Source organism: Nerophis ophidion, linkage group LG23 (assembly GCF_033978795.1).
Source record: "Nerophis ophidion isolate RoL-2023_Sa linkage group LG23, RoL_Noph_v1.0, whole genome shotgun sequence".
In the NCBI taxonomy this organism is placed as follows: Eukaryota; Metazoa; Chordata; class Actinopteri; order Syngnathiformes; family Syngnathidae; genus Nerophis; species Nerophis ophidion.
The window spans coordinates 15,494,688-15,513,144 of NC_084633.1; the positions used below are offsets into that span (position 1 = coordinate 15,494,688).

The following is an 18,457-nucleotide window of genomic DNA, read 5'->3' on the forward strand; positions in this document are numbered from 1 at the left end:
CAACACGTACCAAATAAAGTAGTTGGGAAAGGGCATGTGGGTTTAAAGATGGGTTTTTAAGACTTTTTTAAAAGCATCCACAGTCTGAGGTGCCCTCAGGTGGTCAGGGAGAGCGTTCCACAGACTGGGAGCAGCGGAGCAGAAAGCCCGGTCTCCCATAGTTCATATCTTTGTCCGTGGCAGTTGGAGGAGGTCAGCCTGTTTAGATGATGGCTATTACCTGACACCTACTATGTTAGCTACTTCTCTTTGTAAATAATGTCTATTTTCTGCTGGATTTACTCTCTAATTTATGTTGCAGCTGTTACATATACTGTATCAACCAATGTACATTTATATCGCCCTAAATCATAAGTGTCTCAAAGGGCTGCTCAAGCCACAAAGACATCCTCGGTTCAGAGCCCACATAAGGGCAAGGAAAAACTCCCAACCCAGTGGGATGTCAATATGAATGACTATGAGAAACCTTGGAGAGGACCGCAGATGTGGGCTCTGGGAATCACATACATATATATATATATATATATATATATATATATATATGTAGAAAAGCGCTATACAAGTACAACCCATTTATCATTTATATATATATATATATATGTATATATATATATATATATATATATATATATATATATATATATATACATATATATATATATATACATATATATATATATATATACATACATACATACATATATACATACATACATATATATATATATATATATATGTTGGGATGTCGCATGGCTGCAGTTGTGTGTCCCCGAGTATGCAAGAATCCAGGAGAGTTGCGTGGAGGTAAGATGAATTTAATACACAAAAGAAAATAACAAAAGCAAACATAAAGCAGTCGTGCAGATAAACGTTCTCAACATAATGTTATCATCGAGCACTGAGGAGTGCTCGAGTGAAACATAAATAGACACTAGTGTGATTGACAGCAGGTGTGAACCGCTGCCAATCAACGAAAAGAGAAAAATAGTGCTCCGTGAATAAAAACAGGAAATACAACAAAATAAGAGCACTGAACCGGAAGTAAATACAAAAACACAAAAAACTAACAGAAATGAAGTGACACATCGTTACAGGACCTCCCCCTCAAGGAACAGATACCAGATGTTCCCTGGGAAAGAAAAAAAAATGGAAAAAAGTCCAAAATGTAAGGGAGGGTGGAGGGAGGATTTGGTGGAGGGTTGCCAAACCTCGTGTCCCCGCAGCCAGCGAGGGAAAGTCAGGTGGCGGCGCCGCGTAGAGCGCCGCTGGAACTGGCGAGGCGGGCGGCCAGGGAACGGCCAAATCACTGGCCGAAAAAGAGGAGAGTGCGCAGGGCACGGCCACATCCACGGCCGACGTAGAAGCGGGCGCGCTGAAGCAGGCCGGGAAGCAGAAGACGTAACCGGCGGCGTGGAAACCGCAGGCGTCATCAACGGCGTGGAAGTGGCAGATGTCATCGGCGGCGTGAAAGCGGCGGACGTCATCGGCGGCGTGAAAGCGGCGGACGTCATCGGCGGCGTGAAAGCGGCGGACGTCATCGGCGGCGTGAAAGCGGCGGACGTCATCGGCGGAGTGAAAGCGGCAGACGTCATCGGCGGCGTGAAAGCGGCAGACGTCATCGGCGGAGTGAAAGCGGCAGACGTCATCGGCGGCGTGAAAGCGGCAGACGTCATCGGCGGCGTGAAAGCGGCAGACGTCATCGGCGGCGTGAAAGCGGCAGACGTCATCGGCGGCGTGAAAGCGGCAGACGTCATCGGCGGCGTGAAAGCGGCAGACGTCATCGGCGGCGTGAAAACGGCAGACGTCATCGGCGGCGTGAAAGCGGCAGACGTCATCGGCGGCGTGAAAGCGGCAGACGTCATCGGCGGCGTGAAAGCGGCAGACGTCATCGGCGGCGTGAAAGCGGCAGACGTCATCGGCGGCGTGAAAGCGGCAGACGTCATCGGCGGTGTTGAAGCGGCAGACGTCATCGGCGGTGTTGAAGCGGCAGGCGTCATCGGCGGCGTGAAAGCGGCAGATGACGCCGGGCGAGGAGCAGCAAATGCCGGCCGAGGAGTAGCGGATGCCGGCGGTGACGAAGCCCGGCGTGGTGCTGCTCTTGGCGGTGGAGCCGTGCGTAGTGCTGCTGATGTCAGCGTTGCAGCTGTGCGTGGAGCCGGCGTTGGAACTCGGCGTGGAGCCGGCGTAGGGGCTAGGCGTGGAGCCGGCGTAGGGGCTAGGCGTGGAGCCGGCGTAGGGGCTAGGCGTGGAGCCGGCGTAGGGGCTAGGCGTGGAGCCGGCGTAGGGGCTGTGCGAAAACCCGCCAGGCACGTAGATGTCTCCGTGGAAGGAGACGCTTGCGAAGATGACAGCGGTGTGTGCCTGGCTGCACCGCAGTGTATTGTGGGCCCCCCTCCACTAGGCGGCTGCCAGAAACCGTCCACACTTGCGGGAAGACATGCCTGCTCGTCGGCGTCCCCCGGTGCGAAAACCAGGGACGGGCGGGAGGAGGCCAGGAAGAGGGACGAAGACACGTCCCGCGCCGAGTCCCAGCAGGAGGACAAAAGAGACCTCACTGTGGGCTCCACTGGAGCTCTCGGCGATCCAAAAAAGAGAGCGGGAGCTGGCAGAAAGAGCAGCCGGGGAGCAGCCGCTGGAAGCTGCGTAGGAGCAGGGAGAAGCAGCTCAGCAGACGACGGGAAGGATGGCGGCGGCGGACGTGCCGGTCGGAGAGCCGCAGTCGGCGACGGAGCCGCAGGAGCCGCGAGACGTGAAGGAGGAGGCGGGCGCGCCGGTCGGTGAGCCGTAGCCGGCAGCGTTGCCGAGAGGAAGGATGGCGGCGGAGGACGCGCCGGTCGGAGAGCCGTAGCCGGTAGCGTTGCCGCGGGAGCCGCGAGGCATGCAGGAAGTGGCGGACGTGCTGGTCGGAGAGCCGTAGTCAGCCGTCGAGCCGAGAGGAAAGATGGCGGCGGGGGACGCGCCGGTCGGAGAGCCGAAGCCGGTGGCGTTGCCGCGGGGAGAGGGTCCGCATCTGTTGGCTGGGACCGCACAAACCTGGCCTTCAAGTCCTCCAGGAATTGTGCGGTCCAGAACGTCGGCTGAGGATTGCCGACAGGGATTCTCGCGAGGACACTTTCTTCTGGCTCGATGATACTGTTGGGATGTCGCATGGCTGCAGTTGTGTGTCCCCGAGTATGCAAGAATCCAGGAGAGTTGCGTGGAGGTAAGATGAATTTAATACACAAAAGAAAATAACAAAAGCAAACATAAAGCAGTCGTGCAGATAAACGTTCTCAACATAATGTTATCATCGAGCACTGAGGAGTGCTCGAGTGAAACATAAATAGACACTAGTGTGATTGACAGCAGGTGTGAACCGCTGCCAATCAACGAAAAGAGAAAAATAGTGCTCCGTGAATAAAAACAGGAAATACAACAAAATAAGAGCACTGAACCGGAAGTAAATACAAAAACACAAAAAACTAACAGAAATGAAGTGACACATCGTTACAATATATATATATATATTAGGGGCGTGGGAAAATATATACATATACATATATTATATTATATTTTTGAAATATTGTACATGGTAATTGTTATATATTGTATACATGATATAAACATAAAATAAAATATATCAGTATATATCATATACTGTACATATATTATGTAAATATTACATATATATGTTATGATTTATATTGCTTTCAGTCTATTTTATACCTGCATTGTCCTTTCAATCTTTTCCATCATTTGTAACTGAGCTACTGTGTGGAACAATTTCCCTTGTGGATCATTAAAGTTTGTCTAAGTCTAAGTCCAAGTCTCTCAGTCTACCATGTCCAACTCCTAGTGTGTTAAACTTTTTTCTTTCTTTTTTTTATGTTTTATTGAACAAGAAACATACATTTATATAATTTTCACAATAGTCAGGGCACTTTCAACATCAAGGAAGAAAAACAAAAGCAAATACAGATGGAGTAATAATACTAAACAATATGAAAAAAATAAAAAAAGGCTACCTAAATCACTTTAAATGTTTTTAACAAGGATGTCAATTTAAGGGCTTTTGTACTCTTAATCATTCTACAATATTTAATTGATAATTGTAACCCATTAGGCCAATTAGAAAATGTAGGCCTTACTTTCAAAAATCGACATTTACGTAGAAAATCTAGTGGTCAATTGTACGGAATATCCACTGTACTGTACTGTGCAATCTACTAATAAAAGTTTCAATCAATCAATCAATTGCCTGGAGCATAATAATGTTGACAAACATATCTATGTTACAGTCGTTTACAAAAATACCAAATTTGCCTATAATGCATTTTTGATTGATTAATTGAGACTTTTATTAGTGGATTGCACAGTACAGCACATATTCCGTACATTCATCCATCCATTTCCTACCGCTTGTCCGTAAAATTGACCACTAAATGGCAACACCCGGATAAGTTTTTCAACTTGTTTAAGTCGGGGTCCACGTTAATCAATTTATGGTAAACATACATGAAAAAGTACAGCGCATTATAATTATGATACATTTTCTCCGGCACCCCTCCCGACCCCGATAGGGACAAGCGGTAGAAAAATGGACGGATGGATGGATTCAATTTGCGGCACCATCCATCCATCTTCTTCCGCTTATCTGAGCAGCCTAAGCAAGGAAGCCCAGACTTCCCTCTCCCCAGCCACTTCGTCCAGTCCTTCCCGCGGGATCCCGAGGTGTTCCCAGGCCAGCCGGGAGACATAGTCTTCCCCGTGGCCTCCTACCGTTTGGACGTGCCCTAAACACCTCCCTAGGAAGGCGTTCGGGTGGCATCCTGACTAAATGCCCGAACCACCTCATCTGGCTCCCTCGATGTGGAGGAGCAGCTCTTCTCGGATGGCAGAGCTTCTCACCCTATCTCTAAGGGAGAGCCCCGCCACCCAGTGGAGGAAACGCATTTCGGCCGCTTTTACCCGTGATCTTGTCCTTTTTGTCATGACCCAAAGCTCATGACCATAGGTGAGGGTGGGAACGTAGATCGATTGGTAAATTGAGAGCTTTGCCTTCCAGCTCAGCTCCTTCTTCACCTAGATCCAGACTCCTAGGTACTTGAACTCCTCCACTTGGAGCAGGGTCTCCTCCCCAACCCGGAGATGGCACTCTACCCTTTTCCGGGCGAGAACCATGGACTCAGACTTGGGGGTGTGGATTCTCATTCCGGTCGCTTCACTCGGCTGCGAACCGATCCAGTGAGAGCTGAAGATCTTGGCCAGATGAAAACATCAGGACCACATCTTCTGCAAAAAGCAGAGACCCAATCCTGCATCCACTAAACCGGAACCCCTCAACACCTTGACTGCGCCTAGAAATTCTGTCCATAAAAGATATGAACAGAATCGGTGACAAAGGACAGCCTTGGCGGAGTCCAACCCACCTTCTCCCTGATACCGAAGTATATGTCAAACTACTTCCTTAACGTAAATGACCGCCATAACCACAACACCAGGGGGAGCTCCACAAACCACGTTAAACCCAGATTCCGATCTAACAAAGGTCTTAACTCATTCTCTTTCTATCCCACATCAATGTGGAATGCACTCCCAACAGATGTAAAAGTAAGTGGATCTCTATATTCCTTCAAAACCGCTCTAAAACAACACCTCCAGGCAACTTCAACACTTTACTAATATCCTCCTCCATTCACATCCCATCTCCCCGGATTATAAATAACCTAATGTAAATCAAATGTACTTCTAATGCATATACTTGTTCTTATGCTATCTGAACTCACTATGTTCTCTGCTCGCTGTACATATCCTACTAAGTAAGACCAACACTGTTTCAATGTCTATTTCTCTGTTGATGCAATTGTTGATGACTGAAGTACTGATATCAACCAAAGCTCCACATCCCACCCCCCGGATTGTAAATAATTCAATGTATATACTGTGATGATTAACTTGTGTGATGACTGTATTATGCTGATAGTATATATATACTATGGTACAAATGGTACTATAGTATGGTACAAATATATTTGTACCATGAATTGATTAACGCGGACCCCGACTTAAACAAGTTGAAAAACTTGTTCGGGTGTTACCATTTAGTGGTCAATTGTACGGAATATGTACTGCACTGTGCAATCTACTAATAAAAGTTTCAATCAATCAATCAATCAAGAGGCCGACTCACCAAACGTCTTGGGTTTGAAGCAGGGCTTTTATTGTGAAGATAGGAAATGTGCAGTCGGCCTTTAGAGTTTTGACGGAAGGGACGGCGCGAAAGTCTGTTGAAATAAAAAGTGTTTCTCGCCTTCCTCTCTGTCATGTTTTCATAATAATGAACTGGCAGCAGCCAGCGTCATCTCACAAGACCCTCGGGTGCCGTGAATGTCAATCAAGCAAGCTACAGAATTTGCCGCCAATGTTTTTCTTGTAAAGTGTATGGAAGCTGGATGAATTGGATGCCAAAAACCAACCACTTTGATATGGTATTATACAGAAAGGACAATTTTATTTCTCCTTTATTTGAAAATGTGGGCGTTATCATCATTACTGTCTGATTCCAATCAATGCAAGTCATCCGAATCAGGTAATACACCAACTTATATTCTTGTCTTCGTGAAAGAAAGACATCTATATGTGTTACACATGCTTGTATTATCATTAAACACATTTAACTTGTTTACAAAAATGTCTCTTTCATAAATAAATAAATATAAATGATATATATAAATGAGGTAGATCCCCTTGAGTTGGTCAATTGAAAAGTAGCTCGCCTGCAGAAAAAGTGCGGGCACCCCTGCTCTAGAGAGTGGTGAAGACAGCCGAAAAGATTGATCAGGACTCCTCTTCCTCCTATCCAGGAGATCGCAAAAAGCCGCTGCCTGACCAGGGCTCAGAAAATCTGCAAAGACGCCTCCCACCCCCACCAAGGACTGTTATCACTGCTGGACTCTTAGGAAGAGGTTCCGCAGCCTCCGAAGCAGAACCTCTGAAACAGCTTCTTCCCTCAGGCCGTAAGACTCTTGAACGCATAATTAAATTATCCCTTCAACTCACCCAAAAATGGATTAACTCGCCGGAATAAAAAGACAATATAGCATACATCCATAAACCTGGATGCATATGCAAAAGTGCAATATATTTATCTGTACAGTAATCTATTTAATTATATCTGCACCTTGTTACTTTTTTTTTTATCCTGCACTACCAAGAGCTAATTCAACGAAATTTCGTTCTTATTTGTACTGTAAAGTTCAAATTTGAATGACAATAATAAGGAAGTCTAAGTCTAAGTCTATGTCTAAACATACTTGACAAAGTACAGCTCATTGTAATTATGATACATTTTCTCCAGCTCCCCTCCCGACCCCGGTAGGGACAGGCGGTAGGAAAATGGACGGATGGATGGATTAAATTTGCTGCACAAAAAAAGGTAATTCACATTTTTCCAACGTCACGTAAACGCATCGCTGGAAGTCCTCGCGCATGCGCTGTAGCATGTAAACATAAGAACATCGGCTGACTCTGATTGTTATAGAACGCTAGTTAAGCGGTTCGGTTTAAGCTTAAATTAAAATTTGGTTGATTCTAACCGTCTGAGTTCGAAGTGTGGTACAACTGTTAAGCGATAAGCTGAACGCGTTTGGTGAAATAGTAACTCTAAAAGCGGTCATTTTCCAGTGCCGACGTAAAGGCTAATAGCGTTAGCTTGTAGATGACGTAAAGAAAGACAGTCGTTGGCAGTTTAAGCCTTGACGTGATGTAAAGTATCCGTTGATTTCTATGTTTTTGTTAAATAATTTTCCGTTGTCCTGTTAATTTACCGGCAATGGCTAATTTCATCACTTAAACCACAATTGATTAGGTGCGCTCGCTTAAGGTAGCTAATCAGCTGTCAAAAGCAAGCTAACTGCTAGCAGCCGTCGGGCAGTTTTTATTTGATCCAGAGAAGATTTGCCCAGAACTTCGTCGAGATTTATGCATTTATTGTCACCACATGTTGACTGAAAGCAGGTGAGTCGTATGGAGGACAGCAAATATAAAGAAAAAGCTATGGGTCTATTGTTAACATGGTTAGCTTAAGAGTGGTGCGAGCAGCCATAACGCCCAGTTTTGATAGATCAGCATTATTAAGTGAAAGCGTTTAGGTAGCTTGTTATGACTTCTCTGTATGCCATATCATATGCCAATTGTGTATTTTTTTTTTAAATGTTTAAACTTGACCTAAATTGGGAAAAGGAGTGCTGGTTATGACAGTGGCCACCAGGTTCCTGCTGGTTGTGAGGCCGGTTGAATGTACTGCCAAATTATCTGAAACAGTTTATGGTAGAGAAATGAACTTTCAATCTAGGGCTGGGGTTGTTAACTTGGGTTCGATCGAACCCAAGATGTTTGGTGAGTCGGCCTCTTGATTGATTGATTTAAACTTTTATTAGTAGATTGTGCAGTTCAGTACATAATCCGTACAATTGACCACTAAATGGTAACACCCAAATAAGTTTTTCAACGAGTCGTACGGAGGACAGCAAATATAAAGAAAAAGCTGTCGGTCTATTGTTAACATGGCTAACTTAGAGTGGACGTGCGAGCAGCCATAACGCCGATTTTTGAAGCATCAGCATTATTAAGTGAAAGCGTTCAGATTGCTTGTTATGACTTCTCTGTAAATGGTAACACCCAAATAAGTTTTTCAACGAGTCTAATGGAGGGCAGCAAATATAAAGAAAAAGCTATGGGTCTGTTGTTAACATGGCTAGCTTAGAGTAGACGTGCGAGCAGCCATAACGCCCAATTTTGATAGATCAGCTTTATTAGGTAGCTTGTTATAACTTTTCTGTATGTCATATCATATGCCAATTGTGTATTTTTTTCAATTGTTTAAACTTGACCTAAATTGGGAAAAGGGGTGCTGGTTATGAGAGTGGCCACCAGGTTCCTGCTGGTTGTGAGGCCGGTTGAATGTACTGCCAAATTATCTGAAACAGCTTATGGTAGAAAAATGAACATTCAATATAGGGCAGGGGTTCTTAACTTGGGTTCGATCGAACCCAAGACGTTTGGTGAGTCGGCCTCTTGATTGATTGATTGATTGAAACTTTTATTAGTAGATTGTGCAGTTCAGTACATAATCCATACAATTGACCACTAAATGGTAACACCCAAATAAGTTTTTCAACGGGTCGTACGGAGGACAGCAAATATAAAGAAAAAGCTGTGGGTCTATTGTTAACATGGCTAGCTTAGAGTGGATGTGCGAGCAGCCATAACGCAGATTTTTGAAGGATCAGCATTAATAAGTAAAAGCGTTCAGATTGCTTGTTATGACTTCTCTGTAAATGGTAACACCCAAATAAGTTTTTCAACAAGTCTAATGGAGGACAGTAAATATAAAGAAAAAGCTATGGGCTGTTGTTAACATGGCTAGCTTAGAGTAGACGTTCGAGCAGCCATAACGCCCAATTTTGATGGATCAGCTTTAAGTGAAAGCGTTCAAGTAGCTTGTTATAACTTTTCTGTATGTCAAATCATATGCCGATTGTGTAATTTTTTTTAATGTTTAAACTTGACCTAAATTGGGAAAAGGTGTACTGGTTATGAGAGTGGCCACCAGGTTCCTGATGGAAGTGAGGCCGGTTGAATGTACTGCCAAATTATCTGAAACAGCTTATAGTAGAGAAATGAACTAGGGCAGGGGTTATTAACTTGGGTTCGATCGAACACTAGGGATTCGGTAAGTCGGCCTTTTGATTGACTGATTGAAACTTTTATTAGTAGTTTGCACTGCTGGACTCTTAGGAAGAGATATTCCATACAATTGACCACTAAATGGTAACACCCAAATAAGTTTTTCAACGAATCGAATGGAGGACAGCAAATATAAGGAAAAAGTTATGGGTCTATTGTTAACATGGCTAGCTTAGAGTGGTGCGAGCAGCCATAACGCCCAGTTTTGATAGATCAGCATTATTAAGTGAAAGCGTTCATGTAGCTTGTTATGACTTCTCTGTATGTCATATCAGATGCCAATTGTGTAATTTTTTTAAATGTTTAAACTTGACCTGAATTTAAAAAAAAGGAGTGCTGGTGATGAGAGTGGCCACCAGGTTCCTGCTGATGTGGTTCCACGTAGGGCTGGGCAATATTGCCTTTTTTTAATATCGCAATATTTTTGTGCCATATCGCGATATACGATATATATTACGATATTTTGCCTTGGCCTTGAATGAACACTTGATGCATATAATCGCAGCAGTATGGTGATTCTGTGTGTCTACATTAAAACATTCTTGTTCATACTGCATTCAATAATGCTACTTTTGAACTTTCATGCAGAGAAGGAAATCACAACTAAGTCAATTTACCAAAACTGTATTTATTAAAGTTATTAGCAGGTGACTTTTCAAATGATGCTACATATCAGCATTAATGCTACTTTTGGTAGCAACGCTTGTGCCCCACACATGACAAATCAAAGTTGTCTATTCGACATATTCCCGGTTGAAGCCGAACCACCGCCAGACGAGGGGCTCCGTGCTTTTTTTCTTGGGAACTCTTCCTTCATTTGTTTTACGAGATTCGCACCTTCTTCCTCTAGCAACAACCCGCTACCTCTCTGCCTGTTGAGGGCGTGTATGTATGTGTTGTATGACGTGACAGTATGTGACGTATGTAAGAATGTGCGCCTGCTTGTCTGTGAGGAGACACAGGAAAGAGCGAGGAGAGCCTGTAGTGTAATTCCCGCAGTTAAAAGCAACTGCGTGAGAACGTCTACTCGAATATTATGATTTAGTCATTTTCTATATCGCACAGAGACAAACCCGCCCGCGATTTATATTGTATATCGATATATCGCCCAGCCCTAATTCATGGTAATCTGTAATTGGTAATCATGGCCTCAGGGGTTCAGCGGAGGTCAAGACACACCCGACACATCCTAATAGTAAAAACTTCTCCCTATCAGCGTGTTACGGCAACAGCAGAAGTCACACTGATTTGCAGCTGTGCAATTTGTTGTGATTCCATGCACTGTGTTGGTTGTGTTCTTTGAACAAGCTGATGTTCATGCACAGTTCATTTTGTGCACCAGTAAAAAAACATATAACTTTGTCTTGAATTTTAAAAATGTTTTCACTAAAGAAGGGTTCGGTGAATGCGCATATGAAACTGGTGGGGTTCGGTACCTCCAACAAGGTTAAGAACCGCTGATCTAGGGCAAAAGCTGAGGTTGACTTTCCTGCAGTCAACATGCCAACTGCACGTTTGTCATATTTTTGGCATTGTGCTGTGTGATAAAACTGCATTTTTCAGAGTGGCCTTTTTTTGTGAGCAACCTAAGGCCTAACCCATGATGGGGGATGGATTATCGTTGAATAGAATAAATGCTTACTAACACAGATTTATACAGGTTTGTGAACAAGGTATTGTGTGTATATAGTAAAAGTTTTAGATATTTGAGTTCAACACATAAAAAAATTGGAGGAAAAAAAAAAGTTTCGCATTTTTTTTAAAATTTTTGTTCAATGTATTTTGCTGCTCGCTAAATTTGGATGATTGCAATCCGAACACTGTTAGTAGTGCGAGCAGCCATAAGGCTCAGTGGCTGTTTTTTTGTATCAGCATTATTCAGTGAAAGAGTTCAGGTACCGTCCTGTTTTACGACTTTTCTGTATGCCATATCACATACCAATTGTGTGAATTTTTATTTTTTTCATGTTGACCTAAATTAGGAAAAGGAGTGCTGGTGATGAGAGTGGCCACCTGGTTCCTCAGGCCAAAAGGCAGAACCGAGCTCACCCTCTCTCCCCTGAGCCAGGACGGGATGCCTGGGACTCGGAGGTACGGCCACATTTGATCCACGCCATTTACAAAGTGTCCTGGTAACTTCCAATTCAGAGTTTGGGGTTGGCGATACGTTTCAGGGATGTTATGTTTTGTTTCTGAAACGATTTAATGAGTAGAAATCGATTAAGTAACTCTTCAGCCCACCAAATTTAACCAGTGTGATTGTGAAATAAATACTGGGCATGGGGGTATAAGTACTTTTTCAAAGGTGATATACTACTGGATATGATTCATTAGTATCACGGTACTCTACTAAACAACACTATTCCTGGTATTTCTTGCAGGGGAATTATGGATACAACAGGTATAATTGTGAAATTAAATACAAATGTAAGCATTCTGACAACTTTCAAACATGTCCAGATGGATGGTCCCAGACAATCATGGAAGTGCACCTACTGGTGTGGTTCCACTTTGTCTGCGGTTGTGAGGCCAGTTAGATGTACTGCCAAATTCTCTGAAACGCCTTCGGAGACGGCTTATGGTAGAGAAATGAACAGACAATTCACGGGCAAAAGCTCAGGTTGACATTCCTGCAGTCAGCATGCCAACTGCACATTTGCGATATTTGTGGCATTGTGCTGTGTGATAAAACTAAATTTCAGTGTGGCCTTTTTTTTTGAAGGCCCGCCTGTGTAATCACGCTCTTGAATCAGCATCTTGATATACCACACTTGTGAGGTGGGATGGATTATCTTGGCAAAGAATAAATGCTTAGGAACACAGATTTGGGAATAATGTTTGAGAAAACTAGGTATTTTGTGTATATAGTAAATGTTTTAGAACTTTGAGTTCAACACATGATAAAAGGGAAACAAAAGTGTTGCATGTTTTATTTTTGTTTAGTGTACAATGCTGCTCACAAAATGTTGATGATTGCAATCCGAACACTGTTCGTTCCGAACCAGATGTAGTTCTAGAACGTTTACTATGAGCCAGCAAGAAGTTATATTTTTAATGTGACGGATGTAAACAGAGTCACAACACCGAATGTATGTATATTACCCGAGGGGGCGTGGTTACAGGATAGAGTTGCCAAATGGGTAAAGTTTTCTGAAATTTTTGCATGCATGTTATACAATTTTACATTACATTTTCAATGATAATGATGTCAGTAAATTATCTACTTAAAAAAAACTAAAATTTCTGTGGTACATTAAATGGTACAAAAAAGATGAGAATAAATCTTAAGGTAAAATGCGTTGTACCGATCCGTTGTGGTGAAGAAGGAGCTGAGCCGGAAGGCAAAGCTCTCAATTTACCGGTCGATCTACGTTCCCATCCTCACCTATGGTCATGAGCTTTGGGTCATGACCGAAAGGATAAGATCACGGGTACAAGCGGCCGAAATGAGTTTCCTCCGCCGTGTGGCGTGGCTCTCCCTTTAGAGATAGGGTGAGAAGCTCTGCCATCCGGGAGGAACTCAAAGTAAAGCCGCTGCTCCTCCACATCGAGAGGAGCCAGATGAGGTGGTTCAGGCATCTGGTCAGGATGCCACCCGAACGCCTCCCTAGGGAGGTGTTTAGGGCACGTCCAACCGGTAGGAGGCCACGGGGAAGACCCAGGACACGTTGGGAAGACTATGTCTGCCGGCTGGCCTGGGAACCCCTCGGGATCCCCCGGGAAGAGCTAGACGAAGTGGCTGGGGAAAGGGAAGTCTGGGTTTCCCTGCTTAGGCTGTTGCCCCCGCGACCCGACCTCGGATAAGCGGAAGAAGATGGATGGATGGATGGATGGATGGATGGATGGATAGATAAAATATACTGAGGAATGCACCGAATTGCAGAAAATGTAGTCTTGATTTTCAAAATTTTCTTCCGGGGATTGTGTAGCAGCACTTTGTGCTGATGGAAATGTTATTTTTTTCATCAGTTTTCCTCAAAGGGTGATCACATGCCTGATACAAGCAAGTAAACAACAATGATTGGCCAAAGCATTCACATTTTAGGTTGAATTACCAAAAGGAAACCTTTTCTGATCGCATCTTCAGTTTTCAAGAAATTTTAATAAATGTACACTAACAAAGATTTTAACAGTTGATTTTCCTTCTTAAAATTCCCCTGGCGTCGCTGATAAAATAACTTTTTTTTTGGCTGCCAGTTATTGTGTTTTCGCTTCATGTTGTTTTTGTTGTTTTGGAAGTCAGTGCGTCACCGTAACTTGCTCTGCTGTCACTTCTATTTTGTTTGTCACGTTCTTTGTGGCTCACAGTTGTGTTGTGGCTTTGTATTATTGTGTTGTCGTTTGACTTTGTTGTGGCTTTTGTTGTATTGTGTTTGTTGTTACAACTCATATGTTGAGGCATTTGTTAATATTTTTAGACTATTGTAGCTATCTGCCATTTTTGTTTTGATGACGCCTCAGACGGGCAGACAGACTTAACGTTTAATGTCCTTATAATTAAATGTGGTAAACTTCAAAATAAAAATGCAATCTTTTTTTTCTAGTATCGATAAAACTGATCAATGCCATTTTCTAACGGTCTTTGCTTGATACCTATATTCTGGAAGGCAAACTTGTCGAGTAGAAATCAAAGTACTTGAATCTAAGGAAAATGTATTTATATATAGCTATATTTAATTAATTGTTACACTTGTAAAAAGACATCAAACACTGTTCTTTAAGTCTGTACACTCACCCATACCTTTGATGATAGGAGATTTTCCAGCTTTGTGGTGTTGTCATACTGCTTGTTTTTGTCAACACATGTAAACTTATGTTGTGGCATCTAAAAGGAAAAGTGGCTTTCAAATGCCTGACAAGATTTGATGACATTTTAAACTAAGTATTTCTGCAGCATATATTGAAGCAAGATACAACCAACTGTAGGGAAATTTGAAAGTCTAGATTTAATTGGCCTAAATTGTACTCTGAATACACTACAATGAGTGGAAATTTCAACGAGATTACATCTCTCAAATCAAGGACAAAAGTACTTCTTTTTCGACTGGAAAACAATTTTTTCTCGACAGGATGTCTGAGAGTAGTGTCTTATCTTCAGAGATATGTCTACTTAAATCTAAGAGGAATCATAAGCAAAATAAAACAGAATATGCCAATATGCATTGTCTTTAATCTAATATTGATAAAAAAATAAGCACTTTTGACCTTGATTTTTATGATGAATCCGTGTGAATTCGGCATTTATGTTCCTGTGCCTTTTACACAGAAGCAGGAAGTTGCAGCAACATCGAAACAAGGCTTTTTCCGTAGGGGAGCTGCACTTTTTGCCTATCATTTTACATTACTTATGTAAGGCAAGAACACATATTGTTTTTCTTTTTGTATGCATTCTAACTCATAAATAAACGCCAACAGAAGTCTGCTAACAATGAAATCAATTGGAGTCACTCCATTCCGCCAATAAAGCGCTCTAAAAACCTCTGTTTTTTATACAAGCTGTAAGTACAGTATATATGTAATGTAGTAACAGGCACATTCATAATGTGGTATTTACATATTTTGACGATTTCAAGGATAAGGCGAGGTATTAATTTCACAGACATATCAATACGTTTGCTTTTACCTTCAACAACAAAAATGATGATCCAGAACTTTATATTTTTGAGCCTGCATATAGGGAGGATGAGCTACAAGTTTTATAAGCTGTGTGCCAAACCAATCCGGCAGTAGCAGTATTGCTAAGTACTACACGAGAAATACAAAATACGTACATTATAAAACAGTCACTTACTTTACAATGTCTGCTCTCAATGGGATGCCCACTGATGTTCATATATTCCCGTTTAGATAAAGCATTAATCATAATCCACCGGAAGTAAAAAAAAAAAAAAAAAAAAAAACGCAAACGAGCGTTTTCACGTGTCGTTATTGCGATCTCCTGGTCTAATTTGGATGCCAAAAGTTGACCAACTTCTCGGTTTATGACAACATTTGAATATACAGGTGAGAGGCAAGATTTATAATCTAGAATTAACTTTCACTAACTCAGAAGCGATGCAGCAGCTCACCGGGCTCCATATGTCTCTGTACTGTCGCTGCATAAGCTAGTTAGTGCTCTGTGATCACATGACCACTAAAAATAGTTTGCCTTTAGCGCTTATAATAACAATATCACTAATACTTGGTACATATTTAGGTCAAGAGATCTGAATGGATTATTGTTGGCGATTTTTGTCTTTTTATATATTATTTTTTTTTTAGGGCTGTGAATCTTTGGGTGTCCCATGATTCGATTCAATATCGATTCTTGGGGTCACGATTCGATAATATATCGATTTTTTTCGATTCGATTTGATTCTCGATTCAAAAACTATATTTTTCCGATTTAAAACGATTCTGTATTCATTCAATACATAGGATTTCAGCAGGATCTACCCCAGTCTGCTGACATGCTAGCTGAGTAGTAGATTTTTTAAAAAACAAAGCTTTTATAATTGTAAAGGACAATGTTTTATCAACTGATTGCAATAATGTACATTTGTTTTAACTATTAAACGAACCAAAAATATGACTTATTTTATCTTTGTGAAAACATTGGACAGCTTATGAGATGTGGTGTAAGTGTAATTTAAAAAAAAATTAATTTTATAAATGTTTAATGATAATGTCAGTGAGGGAATTTTAATCACTGCTATGCTGAAATTATAATTAATATTGATACTTTTGTTGATAATATTTATTTTTGTTTCATTACTTTTGGTTTGTTCTGTGTTGTGTTTGTCTCCTCTCAATTGCTCTGTTTATTGCAGTTCTGAGTGTTGCTGGGTCAGGTTTGGTTTTGGAATTGGACTGCATTGCTGTGTAGTGGTTTGTTGGATTGATTTAAAAAAATATATATATTTAAAAAAAAAAAAAATCAGAATCGATTCTGAATCGCTAAACGTTTCGATTCGTATTCGAATCGACTTTTTCCCACACCCCTAATATATATAGTGCAATAGGGTACTCCATTAGCTTGAGTGTAAGCCACCTCATACTTGCCGTATTTAAAGAGTTAGAATGCATAATAAAGAAAAACATATGTGTTCTTGTCTTACATGAGGATTGTGGATGTTGGGCAAAAAAAGTGCATTTCCTTTTTCAAAGGCACTGTAAACGAGCAATACAATAATCAATTCAATTAATACCTCTCACAATTAAGCATTTTTGGGTTTTGTTATACACCTGATAGGTTGTGCAAGGTTTCACAATGGAGTGTATCCAATATTGGTTTAGAATAAGATAATGTTAGTAGTATTAGTAGTAACAGGTGTTTTCTTTGTTTTAGTCCTCCAATAGTGAGAGCAGTCTCAGTAGTCCGGATTATGCATCTGGGAGCTGTAGCAGCAGCCGCTGCGCCGCGGTCCCCTGCAGTCCCCTCAGCTCCAGCGACTCCTTCGACCTGGGGGGCCCCAAGCAGACGGCTTCCTACCTGCACATCAACCGCATTCTGAGGGAGGCACACTTTCAGAGCCTGCAGAGCCGAGGCCACGTCCAAGAGACCCTGTGACCTCATTCCGTATCCCCCGAGACGACCTGATCAGGTATCAGGGCTTCAGAGAATCAGCAATAAGAACTGTGACCAGAGTGGTCTGGTTTACACGCTGCTGCAGTGTGATGCTTTTTATTAACACGCGAATGAGGAGAGCTGCCAAAAATCCCAAGTTTAGGCCAGTCACTTTCGACTCGTTTAGTCTTCTATAGTAGGATGTCTGGCTGATATGAAGTCTCAGGGAGGTTGTAGGTCTGAACCTTTCTGTCCTTTTTTTCCTCTCATAGTTAGCTCCACAAATCATCTTCAGATTCAATACAATAAATAAAAACTCCTAGCACAGCGATTATTGCCACATTTCCACTTTTCTTTTGACTGTCAAATGTTGCTATTAAGTCCACATGACAGAGCAACAAACAATGACTGTGGTGTACAAATAATACAGGCAGCCCCGTGTAACACCTGCCTGTACGTTATTAGACCCCTTACTCCCGGTGTGTGATCCTGAAACCCAGAGAAAGCTCAGCTCAGCTTTCAAAAGTTATTTTTTTCCATGGTTATATTTTTTGTATTTAGTAGTCAACATGTCATTGACTCCTCTTGTAAATCATATCAGAAATAATAAAGTGTGGGTTTTTTTTAAGTATTTTTTTTTTCATTTTTCACCTTGAAGCCTCCATATTGCCACTAATGACTAAATATTCTCATTCATCCAGGCAATTGAACCGATCACAACTGGACTGTTCAGATTGTCCGAGCAGGCTTCATCATTTAATGTTCACAGACTTTGGACAGTTATAAATGCTTGACGCCAGATTCAAAGTATTTATCCTCTCCAAGAGGGAGCATTCCATGAAAAAACATTTCACTCTATCGTGGTTGACAACAGCTGTTATGATGCAACCTGTGCCAGCATAACAGTCGTTAGGATGGAATTACCCTCGTTGGCATTCCACTCCGTTTTATCAATGGTCAAGGGGGCACCTAAACCCCCCAAAAAACCCAAAGTGTGTGTCCTGTTATTTGTTAAAACTAGATTATTAAATCCCTTAGGAAGGGTTTAAAGCACAGCATTGCATGTGAGGGGTAGGTGGTATGCCGTTCAATGAATGACTATCCTTGAATTCAGCCGCTCACTAACGAGCTCTGACCTGTGTGTAAGGCAGCAGCCGCCATAGACGTCTTTAATTAGCACACGAC

General features: G+C 42.1%; 1 protein-coding gene across 1 annotated transcript; it reads left to right on the plus strand.

Annotated features, from left to right (window-relative positions):
* The first annotated feature begins 7,446 nt into the window (after window positions 1-7,446).
* On the plus strand, window positions 7,447-17,900 carry LOC133541521 (protein FAM104A). The gene is made up of 3 exons (XM_061884976.1): window positions 7,447-7,995; window positions 11,709-11,817; window positions 17,054-17,900. The coding sequence occupies exons 1-3, from the start codon at window positions 7,979-7,981 to the stop codon at window positions 17,273-17,275; spliced, it is 348 nt and encodes a 115-aa protein (XP_061740960.1). The 5' UTR covers window positions 7,447-7,978; the 3' UTR covers window positions 17,276-17,900.
* The last annotated feature ends 557 nt before the right edge of the window (window positions 17,901-18,457 follow it).